This window comes from Sceloporus undulatus, chromosome 7 (genome assembly GCF_019175285.1).
Source record: "Sceloporus undulatus isolate JIND9_A2432 ecotype Alabama chromosome 7, SceUnd_v1.1, whole genome shotgun sequence".
Classification (NCBI taxonomy): Eukaryota; Metazoa; Chordata; class Lepidosauria; order Squamata; family Phrynosomatidae; genus Sceloporus; species Sceloporus undulatus.
Genome location: NC_056528.1, coordinates 30,975,394 through 30,987,518, shown reverse-complemented (window position 1 = coordinate 30,987,518; position 12,125 = coordinate 30,975,394). Strand labels below are relative to the sequence as shown.

The 12,125-nt window shown below is 48.7% G+C and overlaps 1 protein-coding gene across 4 annotated transcripts in view; it reads left to right on the top strand.

The window, feature by feature from the left end:
• MED12 (mediator complex subunit 12) overlaps positions 1–10,718 on the top strand; it is a 35,627-nt gene extending 24,909 nt beyond the window's left edge. For 3 of the 4 annotated variants that reach the window (XM_042479260.1, XM_042479259.1, XM_042479258.1), the window contains 9 exons: positions 329–706; positions 1,277–1,418; positions 2,171–2,382; positions 2,956–3,036; positions 3,696–3,910; positions 4,198–4,360; positions 8,804–8,971; positions 9,249–9,330; positions 10,271–10,718. In XM_042479260.1, the coding sequence (XP_042335194.1) occupies positions 329–706; positions 1,277–1,418; positions 2,171–2,382; positions 2,956–3,036; positions 3,696–3,910; positions 4,198–4,360; positions 8,804–8,971; positions 9,249–9,330; positions 10,271–10,314 (1,485 nt within the window). In that variant the 3' untranslated portion in view covers positions 10,315–10,718. The remainder of the gene's footprint in view (positions 1–328; positions 707–1,276; positions 1,419–2,170; positions 2,383–2,955; positions 3,037–3,695; positions 3,911–4,197; positions 4,361–8,803; positions 8,972–9,248; positions 9,331–10,270) is intronic. The other variant, XM_042479262.1, reaches the window with a different exon arrangement.
• The last annotated feature ends 1,407 nt before the right edge of the window (positions 10,719–12,125 follow it).

The window sequence follows — 12,125 nt, the reverse complement described above, 5'->3', positions numbered from 1 at the left end:
CCTCTTTGTGTGGTCTCTTTTCACAGCAATGGTACTTTCTCTGCGTCTGTGTGTATGCATGTTGCATGCCTGGTGCCCCAGATGTATGGCTGTCGTTCATTGTGAGGAGGTTGTGATTCAGGGCATTTTTGTTTTCTCTTCATGCCACCCCCAACACTCTAACCCAGTGATTCCCAAACTCTGATCTTCCACATGTTCAGGATTTCAACTCCCAGAGGCCCTACCCATCATAGCCAGTGGTAGTCAGCCAGCAGGCCAGCAGGCTTTCTTAGCTGCTTCTGGCTCTCTTCCTATTATTCTCTTTTTCTTTTCTTCATCACCATTTCAGGGCTTGCAGGTGTCCACCAAGCAGAAGATTTCCCCCTGGGACCTCTTTGAAGGCCTGAAGCACTCAGCTCCACTCTCCTGGGGCTGGTTTGGGACTGTGCGAGTAGATCGTAAGGTGTCCCGCTTTGAAGAACAGCAGAGGCTGCTGCTATATCATACGCACTTAAAGCCAAAGCCACGCAGCTATTACCTGGAGTCGCTGCCTCTGCCCCCTGAAGAAGAGGAGCCTCCCACGCCAGTCACTTTGGAGCCAGAGAAGAAGGCTGCTGAGCCAGCCAAGGTGGAGAAAGCCAGTGCCAATGCCACCAGTTCCACCACGGAGCCCAAGAAGAAGGCCAGCAAGAACAAGAAGCGGGCCCAGCCTGCCAACAAGAATGAGGTAAGGGGATGGATGCAGTTATTCAAGTGCCCTCCCCCACTGCAAGTGGTGGTCACCTGTCAGCCCCCAGCAGATGGTTACCCTGACCTTTTAATTCTGTTCGCCACCCCATTTGCCAGATAAAAACATCATTTGCCAAATAGAGCTGTGTCCCTGCTCTCTTAATGCGAAGAAAAATGTTCAAACAGGTATAGCCTCCTCTATGTGGCTTCCAGGTTTTCGCATCCCAGGGAGGGTCTTCACACCCAGAGGATGCTTTCTTGTTTTTCCACATGAAGAGGGTGATGATGGGGTAGGGCATCACAGACACCCACACAGGGCTGAACCACCAGGGCCTTTTCTCTTATTTTTTCCCCAAAATTAAAAGAATATATATATATGTGTGTGCATGTTTAGGAAAAGGGGGGGGGCTTATCACACAGCAACAGTCCCTTGGCTGTGTGAATGCCCCCTCTGCTATCCAGGAAAAAAGCCCCTGGTCGTAACTCATGCATAGTGGCTTCCTTGCCCTTTTCCTTTCTTATAGCTCTGGCAATACCACTTAGTGTGCCCCTTTGACCTCCCTTGTAGGACTACATGATCACCACAGGCCGAGGGGGATCCTATGGAGGTGGTATGCCTGCTGACCTCCTCCACCATCAGACAGCCAACTCCATGTCGCGCTTGGGCTATGGGCAGCCCCTGTATGCTCAGAACCAGCCCCTGCCGCCAGGTGAGTTGGGGCCTGTCCCTGTGTGTGTGGGGTGAGAGGAGAAGGCCTCTTTCTCTCTTGGTGGCCAGACACTTTCTCCATGTAGGATTGGGGGTCACATCCTTCAAGCGGGCAGCAGAAGTAGCAATGAAAGCTTTTTTTGAAGCTGTTGCTTTAGAAACAGCCAAGAGCTCTAGAGTCTCTCATGTTAGCTTGTTTTGTTTTGCATTGGTGGCAACATTATCTTAAAACGGGTGAGTATAAATTGGGTTGGTTGGTTAAATGTGGGCGTGGACCCCATTATTGTGGATCCTCAAATCCCTCAAAGTGTCCAACCATCCAAAACATTTTAAAAGGAGGAAATTTGGGGGCAATTTCTGTCCTAAAACCACGCAGAAAGTACCCACAAAGAGTAAAAACACCAAAAACATCCCCACCTCACTCTCTCAAGCACCTCAGAGCTTTGTACGGCCCCTATAGTTCAGTTTTCCTCTGCACTGCCTCTCAAAATGGTGACAAGAAGTGCCATGACATCACTTCCTGCCACCATTTTGAGAGGCCTGCAGAGAAAACAGATGTGAAAAGGTGAGGCAGTTCACACCAGAGAAGTATCAGTTACCCGATAGCAGTTGCCTGTACTTTTGTCCGAATTGAAAAGTGTTCAGGTTGGTGCAAAACCAGGCCTAGTTGCACTCTAACCTTGACTAGGCTGCATGTGTGTGCATGTATGCATGCGGCACACATGCACCACTCACCATGCCCCCTCCTCACAGGTGGCCCTCGACTGGATACCTCCTACCGGCCGGTACGCATGCCACAAATCGGCAAGCTGGTGCCAAGCCGGCCTCCTTACCCTGGAGTCTTGCCAACAAGCATGGGCAGCATGATTGGGATCGACCCTTCCTACAAGTCCACTGTCTACCGGCAGCAACAGCCACCAGTCCCCCAAGGGCAGCTCCTTCGGCAGCAGCTGCAGGCTAAGCTGGTAAGCAATTCCCCACTGTTGGCTGACTCACACTCTCTGGCATCCTCTTGCAAGAGACGGACTGTGGGAGCCATGTCTGAAACTTGGGAAAGTTCCTTTTTTTAAAATATTTACTTATTTTCTGTCACACTATCTATGGGACCCAAGATGGCTCACAGCAGCTAAAAAAGCAAGAGTATCAAAAGCAACACTAGTAACACAGAAGCACACAGGGTTGTGCTGATGCAGCAAACATTCTGGAAGTTGCTTTTCCCCCTAGAAAGGAACCCTTCTAAACCCTGTTCCTGCCCCTAATGTTTTCTCTCCTCCTCGATTCTCTCTACCAGCCTGGAAGGGATATCAGGAGTGTCACTTCTCATCTGAAGGGCAGTATGGCAAGAAGTTGAACTACTTACATGCTTTTTGGAAGAGTTTCTGGCCTAGTCCAAAACAATCCTGCTGTGTTTCCCAAACAGTGCCAATGTGTGCCACACTCCTGTTCCTTCTGTGGTGGTGCTCACAGGGCTTTTCCTCCCAAGCACAAAGGTCTCTGGGGCCACCATCACTAGCTGTGTTTCTCTGCTGCTTTTCCAGCAGGGCCAGGGGATGATGGGACAACCACCTGTACGCCAGATGGCTCCTGCCCCGCCATATGGAGCAGTGCAGCCGTCACAGGTAAGCTGGTGAGATGTGCCAGGCTGGAGGGCTCCACTGTGCCCAGCCTCCTCCCCAGAAAGCTTCATCCAGGAGCCTTGCCTCTCAGGCCTGAGCTGATGGCATCCATGTCAAGGCTGCATGTGGGGGTGAAACTGTGCTGGCACTTAGTTTGAACTTGAAAGTTGCTGTCTATGGTGCTGCAGTTATTTTGGGTATAGTTCATGCTTTTAAAGGTCAGGCCCAGAGCTGCTTTGCTGCAGTACTTAGGTGGAACCCATCTGCCACCTCTGGTCCATTGTGGGTATTTTCACACAGGTATAGCCCGTCCGTTGGCAGGCTTTGAGTTTGGGGTTGTTTCCTGAGGGCATGTACCATTCCGGTGCCCTGAGGGTTGTGTCGCCACAGTTTAGCCCATCTGTTGGCAGATCTTGAGGTTGTGTCACACCGTTGCCTTGAGGGTTGTCCTGTGCTGATTTAGCACATCTGTTGGCAGATATCGAGTTTGGGGTTGTGCTCTGAATGCTGTGCCACAGTGACATAGTCCATCTGTTGCCAGATCTTTGAGTTTGGGTTTGTGCCCTGAGGCACTGTCTTCAAACTCACAGCTGCCAACTTCCACACCTCCCTTGGCCAGTTGTTGGCTTTTAACACCCAGCTGCTACTTGTTTCCTCTGCAGGGCTACACCCCCTACGTCTCCCACATCGGCCTCCAGCAGCACCCTTCCCAGTCCAGTGCTATGGTCCCCCCCACGTACTCCAACCAAACCTACCAGACCACGCACCCCAGCTCTAACCCGGCTTTTGTGGACCCTGCCAGACCCATGCCGAGGCCCAGCGGCTATGTGCACCAGCAGGCTCCGGGATATGTCCACACCCTGAACGCAGCACAGAGGTACTGAACAGGGAGGATGGGGCTGGAGGGAGGGTGGACCTGGCTGTGGGGGTGAACTGTGTGGTTTCATCTTCCACTGCAAGGACTGTTTCTGCCCTCCCTAGAGATGGGAGGAATGTCGGCCCCTGGGGACTTTAAACTAATCTGACAAATGGCTTGAGCGGAACGGTTCTTGCTTCTGAGCACTGAGAGCCACAGGGGATGTTTCCTGAGCGGCTGGGAATGTCCTCCGACTTCATTGCTTCAAGGCGCTCCAGCGCACACTCTTCTCCTGTCTCTGGTGGTAGGTTTCCTCATCAGTCAATGCAGCAAGCCCCCATGATGAGTGGGGTGAACCACATGAGCGCCCAGGGGGTCCCGTCGGGCATCCGGCCCAGCCAGCTCCTCTCGGACCAGCAGCAGCAGTATCTGAGGCAACAGCAACAACAGCAGCAGCAGCAGATGCTGAGGGTAAGCAGGCTTGGGGGCTTCTGCAAACCTCCTCCACACACACACAGTGTGCAAAGTGTCCCATAAAGCATGTTAAATCCAAGCTCTCCATATTAAATTAGAGAGAGAATCCGAAAGAGAGTGCAGAGGAGAAACCGTGGGTTATAACAATAACAATAATAATACAAATTTATTTATATCCTGCTTCTCTATCGAAGATAAATGAGGCGGTTCGGTTCTAACCTTCTACCCTATTGCCTATTGCCTTATGCCTATTGTTAATACAGCCGGCCCTCCACATCCATTGATTGATTATCCACTGATTCATTCATTCCAAAAAAATTGTGTCCTTTATATAATTATATAATAAAATCATTTGCCATTTTATCTAACAGTCACGCTTTTACTACACCATTGTCTTTTATGGGACTTGAGCATCCACAGATTTTGGTATCAGAGGGTTGAGGGATAGAACCGAACCTCAGCAGATACCAAAGTCTCATTGTAAACATGTCCATTTGTTCTGGGGCAGAAATCACACCTGAGTGGCCGCTGGAAATCAAAATGTGAGAAGAGGAGAAGGGGCATGGAGAAGGGAGCTGGTCACACCCATATAATACTTTGATCTATGGTGACCCTATGAATGAGAGAATACCAAGACATCCTGTCAATTAATTCAAAATACTTATTATAGAGTATCTTCATGTCATATGGTCATCGCATACATGTACACGCAAGCACACACAAATTGACCAAATTCTTGTGTCACTCCGGCATAGCATAAATATCCACCAGTGTATATCACTGTAGCGCAAGGCATGTAGATCAATACTCATTGTGAAATTGCTGTGAGAAATTGCTCGGTGGTCCCATATGTGAAACTCCACTTGCGCTACCGTCAACTGGATGTAACGGTTCTGGACAACACACAACGGTTGTGTGTTGTCCAGAAAAACCACTCTTACGCCTGCACTAACAGCATGCTGGCTGTACACCCCTATTATTCAAACATGACAAAACATTGCAGGCAGAACATCTATACCTGACTCCCCACAAAAGGGGATTTGACCTTCATCCAACACATCCTTCCTGAATTATTCCTGAAGCAAAACTACCTAGACTATAGCATAGAATTATATTGTGAGCATCATTTTGGTCATCTGAAAATAAAATGCCCTATCCCATGATCGACAGTGCCATAGAGAGAACTGTAAAACATTTCTGGATGTCCTCTTGAAAAGTCAGAGCCAGTACTTTGAATTAGTCCCAGAAAAACATATTGAAGACAGTGGAGTTGGCACAGTATAAGCTCAGGTTTCTTCATAACACCCAGTTGTGGTTATAAATCCAGCAGCTGCATCATGTGCTAATTGCCAGTTCTGAAGAGTCTTCAAAGTCCCACATATTGTACAGTAGCTTAAGCCTGAGGTTATCAGAGCTTAGACTACTTTACATGGCAAGAGCAGTGTTGCTTTTCATCCCTCATTGAGGGTCAGAGCCACAAGTCAACAAGAGCTTACATGCACACACACCAGCACATATATGTGACCTGCTGGCATTTCTAGGAAGGACTCACACAGGTCCCTTCTTGGATGAACTGGTTCCTTTTCTCTGTTTCTGTTAGCAAAGCAGCTCTGCAATGTAAAGCGTATTTTCCTCACAACCTGTTTCAAGACTTGCATGTGTACCTGTCTATAGAGGATGCAGCTCTTGTTGCTTGGACTTTTAAATCTAATTAATCTGCTTAGTTGCTATCAAGAAACCCTCCTTCGGTATCAAATGGTGATTGTTTTGACCAGGAGGCAATGTGTAGCCATGTGTCCTTGCACTCTCTCTTTTGTTACTTGGCTTATCTTGATTTCTTTTTAGTTTGCTTGAGTTCTTTTGCATTTTGCTGTACCTGAGAAAGGAGTGAATATTGGTTTAAAACAACACACACACACACACACATATCTCTTAACTGCCAGAAGTGGGTCAGGAGCATCCCTTGAGGTGTTGGTCCATCAGTGGTACAGCGGTGACCCTCAGCTGCCCTCTTTTGTACTTTCTGAGTGCTTTCTTCACCATTTTGAAAACAAGTCCCTCGCTGTCCTCTTTTCCTTTCTTCTTCTCTTTCCTTCCCCCTCACCCTTTAAAGTCCCTGGGAATTTATCTGGCCTGGTTGGCTGGCAGAATAAAGTCTTATGCCTGAAATGAATGGAAACTTTGAGGCAGCTTTTTGAAATGTAATCCAGTTTTTTTCCCTTTTCTTTTTTTGGTATAATACATAATGTTCTTTTCTTTTCTCTCGACAGTCCTCTTAGGGACTTTTCCGATTGTTGGACAGCAGAGGTTTGAGATGTGAGAAGAGTAAGCTGGTGGCAGCAACAGTGCTAAAGTTAGAACCTTTTCTCCAAATCATGCCAAGACCACTAGTCCAGAGGAAGGGAGAGTCTGGCCTGTGGGCCTCATGTGGCCCACTGGTGTTTCCCCTCTGGCCCATGGAAGGCTGCGAGGAAAGCACTCCTTTGAAAGCACTCCTCTGATCACAAATCCTTTTGTACACCTTTTCTGTCTTCCCTGTGGGTGGAATGTGGAGGTACAAATCCAGCCGTTCTCATAGGATCCTAGAGTTGGAAGAGACCCCAAGGGCCACCCAGTAATCCCCTTCTGCCATGCAGGAACATAGAACCAAAGCACCCCCAACAAATGGCCATCCAGCCTCTGTTCAAAAGCCTCCAGAGAAGGAGACTCCATCACCTTCCAAGGGAGTGTGTTCCATTGTCAAACAGCTCTTAGCATCAGTAATTTCTTCCTAATATTGAGATGGAATCTCTATTCCTGTAGTTTGAATCCATTGCTCTGCATCCTAGTTTCTGGAGCAGCAGAAAACAAGCTTGTTCCATCCTCAATACGATGTCCTTTCAAATATCTAATCATGGCTATCCTGTCACTTCTTAACCTTCTCTTCTCCAGCTTAAACCTACCAAGCTCCCTCAGTTATTCCTCATAAGTGCTTCCTAGGGGGCATGGGGACAGTTTGTCATGTTTTGGTCCTCTCTGGGCCATTGTTGGCCCTGGAGAGGTCTTGTCTCCCCCCCCCCCCACCCCCCCACCCCCACAAGACATCTTTTTTATTTACTTACTTACTATGTCCTGCCTTTCTTTCAATAGGGGACCTAAGATGGTCCATGGTATCAGTTAAAACATAATATTGTTAAAACAATGGATTATAGAAGAATTAAAAGTAATTAGGCAAACAGTCCAATTAAAAATATTGTTGCAAAAGTCTGTTAAATTGATAATCATGCACCACAACCCAGTTAAAAGACCTTCTGCAGGTAACTCTCAAAGGTTTGAGTAAACAGAAAGGTGAGCAAAGGGGGCAACCTTCCCTTCCCTTGGGAGGGAATCCCACAGTCTGGGAGAAGCCACCAAGAAGGCCCTTTCTTGTGTCTAAATTTACCTCTCCTGGGACTATAGAGTCACTTTCTATTGGGGGGAGATATCTCTCTTTTGCCTAAAATGCCCCAGAATGAGCCAAAAATGTGGGAGCTCCCTAAGGGGTGTTTAAAAAAATGGGGACCCTTGGGGTCCTTACAGAATGATGGGCTGGTTGTTCCCCGCCTTATTCTCACATGGTCTTTGGGTGCGAATGCCATCCTCACTGCAACTCTCTTGCCTTTTTTCTCAGCGGCTTTTCATCCCTCGGAGCTGCGGAAACACATTTGGAACTTCTCCTCGATAGCGTCGGGCATGAGGTCTTCTGTGCCTTATTTCTTCCATTCTTGTCTCCAAACTATTCTTCATCTCTCCCTGCCCTCGTGTCTTTTGAAGCGAGACTTCAAAGGGCCTTCAGGCTGCTTGTGTTGAGGCTTCCGCAGTCTCCCATCTCATGGCAACTAGACCTTTTTCAAAGAAGCAATGGGAGAGCTATGTTTCACTTTTCTGGACGAGGGAAATGGGGAAAGCGATGTAGCTGATCTTGGGGCCAAGCACCAGGCAGAATTATTTCCTTCCAGCCCTTAAAAGTCAGGGACCCAGTAACGTCAGGACTAATACTATGGTTAAGGCAACCTTCCATAGGTCTTTCTCTGTGTAGCCATGTAAGCCAGTGTCCCCACAACAGAAAGATGGCTGGCTTTGGCCAAGTGTGGAAGCTTGCACTGTCCTCTTGGCCACTCCTTGTGGAACCATGATTCATGGAGAGTTGCCTTAACCATGATACTAGTCATGTTGCAGGGAGCCTTCACGTAGAGGGGCAGTGTGCCAGACAAAAAGAGTGGGTAGATCACAGAGGGATGCCATCTTGTGAGCTCCCATAGTCATTGGGCTGACAAATGGACCAGGTTTTGGGAGCTGCTTCAGCAGTTCCCTTGCCTGCAAGGCTGTTATTCCTCTCCCGCACCTGTCTTGAACTGCCATGGCTTTCTAGTAACACTTTCTCACCCCTGACTTCTTCTGTCTTCTGTTTTGGTTTTGCAGCAGCAGCAGCAGCAACAACAACAACAACCCCCACCACAGCAGCAGCAACCGCAGCCCCCACCCCAGCAGCCCCCGCAACAGACCCAGGTCCCCAGCGTCCCCCAGCCTCAAGCACAAGGCCAGCCTCCAGGGCTGGGGATGCAGGCGCTGGCTCCACAGCAGCCCATGGTAAGCATTCCCTCCGGCCCCAGCCTTGAAGCTGCTGCTAATAGAGATAATGATAGTGGTGGCAGTAAGAAATAATAGTGAAATTGGCTAATAAAGCGCCTGACCAGGGTGTCTTGGGGAAAGGAGTTGTTGTTGTTGTTGTTGTTGTTGTTGTTGTTATTAGCTTTATTTATAAAGCGCCATAAATGTACACAAGGAGTGTGGCCATCCTGGGGCTGTGGGAGGGCCAGATTCTGCCCCAGGGACTCTAATAGCCTCCTCTTCTTTTCGATTGTAGTTCCAGCGGCAAGGCCTTCAGCAGACGCAACAGCAGCAACAGACGGCAGCCTTGGTCCGGCAGCTTCAGCAGCAGCTTTCCAGTAAGGCCCAGCTCCCATCTCCCCCAACACCTTTGGTGCAGTGACCATCTCTTGTTCATGTGGACTGGGGCCAAAGGAAAGGTGCTGTGGGTCCCTTGGAGGGGTCCTTGCACCCACTTGCAGCCAGGGAGCTGCTGAATGGCAGCTGAGTGGCTCTTTCAGGCACATTCAGGAGAGGAAAGTAAGTCCCTTTCAAGGACTCCCAGCCCAACTTGGAAAGGTCACCTGTATTTGTGACTGCAGTTCCCAACCCTTGTTTTTAATTTTAAAACATTTTTGCCACAGGGTGAGCTGTGTACAGACCCTGATGCTCCATACAAGTCCCTTGAAACCTCCCAGCCCCCTAATATTACAAAATATCAGGGCATTTTCCAGGCAAATTTCCCCTCAAAACCATGCAGAACCCCTCCTCCCCATTTATGAAAACATGTGAAAATACCCCCCAAAGCATCACAGAATCCCCTACTGTCCCCCCATACCTCTTTTTTTTCTGTGCAGTCCCTCTCAAAATGGCACCAGGAATGGCAACTTCCTATTGCCATTTTGAGAAGAACTGCAGAAGAAGGGTGCAGTATTTCCATTTGCTGTGTGTGTGTGGAGACTTGACCCTTGGCCTCCAGGGAGTTGCCCACCTCTGGCATGCGAGCAGAGTTTCCCTGGAGCCAAAAATACTTAGCTACCCCTTTCCACCCCAAAAGGCTGGCCATACTTTTGTTCCAAATATTGACGCAGAGGAGTGGCATTCAGACTACATCTCTCTGAATTCCCCAGCCAGGATGGCTGCTGTTCAACTCCGGAAGTTGTAATCCCCCTCCCCAAAAGGAACTTTTGGCATGCTCTAGCATTGCTGAGGCTAAATCCCTGGCCAGGTCCTTGACTTAACCTCCCCTCTTAGCCGTGGCTCACTTCCCAGGCTCTGACTGTTTTTGTCTCCCGACAGATACGCAGCCCCAGCAGAACAGCAACCCTTTTGGACGGTATTGAGACTCTGCAAGGGGAGAAGATGTGCCCATCCATCCTGGAGGACTTGAGGAGGGGTCTCTCCCTGGGGCCGCTGCAGGAGTGGGGAGCTTGGCCTTCTGCCCCTCTTTCGGGGCACCTGCCCTGCACCAGCGCCTGCCCCCCGACAGCGTCTGGGACGGGGAGAGCTTTCTCATGCCGAGCGAGTGTTTTTAATCTCCCACTTTCTACCAGTGTTTTCAAAATCCTGTGTGATCAATAGAGTCTCCCTTCCCGCTTTGATTTCAGGTTTTAATAAGTTTTTAGTATTTTTGTTAAAATAATGACAAAAGAAAACAAATTGTAAGATTTTATACTTTATTTATACCGGAGGAAACCCTGTATCACAGATGTCCTGAAAGAAAATACAGAGAGCATACTTTCCAGAAGCCAAGGTATGATGTGTGTTTATGTGATGGGCCTGTTTCACGGTGTGGGAAGGGGGCACTGGGGTTCCTGCAGAGCAAAGGTGGTGGGCACAGTGTGGGACGGAGGGGAGAATCTGCAACCATCCGGACTGTTTTTGTGGAACCAGGGAACTCCAAAATGCCCTCAAAGGGATGGAGGACATTTCCACACATTTTGGAGTCCCTGGGCCAGTTTAGACCCAATAGGGACCATTTTGTAAATGGAGAAAAAGGCGGACTGGTTTCTGCTCACTTAAAAAAAATATTCTCCTGCATCTAAAATGGCCCAAGAAGGCCCCAAAATGTGGTCAAAATGCACCAATGCTCCCTATAGTGCATTTGGGAAAATTATTTATTCATTTTTGTGAGGATGGGGCAGCGGGTTTTGTGGTTCTCCAAGGTCTTTGCAATGGCTAATGTGGCCCCTCCAGCCTTCCACAGTTGCCCACACTTGCTATAAAGTGATAGGGGTGGCCCTCTGAGTTAAAGCTACCTTCTGATGCCACGTCACTCTCGTTTCCCAGTCTTTTCGCCACATCTCTTACTGATACAGACCAAAGGGGATACCTGCAGGTTGGCACCATTTTCCACAGGTTTAATTTTCTTTTCATAGAGCTACTAACTGGCTGTAAACTCTTCCTTTTGAAGTGGTGGCGGGTTGGTGGCAAGGGCTGCACATTTGGTTGACTTGTTTAGGGCACTTCTTTTGGTGGGGGATAAAACCCAGTGATGCTAAAGGTGGCTGACGTCATTGGAATCAAAGTAACTGTGCCGTAACCTGGAAACCCACCACTTTTATGGAGGGACACAAAGGGAAAGAACAGTCACAAATAAGAGTTATGGTCACAGATGGTGGAACCCTCCAGATGTTGTTGGACTGCAAGTCCCACCATTCTGCAATGTTAGTTCTTCTGGCGAGGTCTGCTGGGAGCTGCAGTGTGCCATCAACTTGAGGACTATGTGATTTCTGCCTCTGCAACAGACCTTTACTCTTCCAAAGCAAATGGCAGCTGAAAGAATCCGGACCTTTGATGCTCAGAGGAAGGTGAGAAGAGGGTTGAGGTAGGTAAGGGGACCTTTCTGCGGAGATTGTTCTGTAACAGCCTTTCCCAACCCAGGTGCCTGCTAGTATGATGAGATACAGCTCCCATCATCCCCAGCTGGCTCACTGGCTGGAGATGGAAGGAACTGCAGTCCAACACATCTGGACAGGACTGTTCCACAATTTGGGCAAGCCATTCTTTTTAATACTGTCTCCCATGCCACCCTGTGCCAGGCTCCAAATAGTAAATCTTGAGCTGTTGAATGGCCCACAGAGGCAGGTTTGGCTGTAAAAAGACATAGTCTATGGTCCCAAGTGGTTCAGGGCCTTTTCGTTCTTTTGATCTG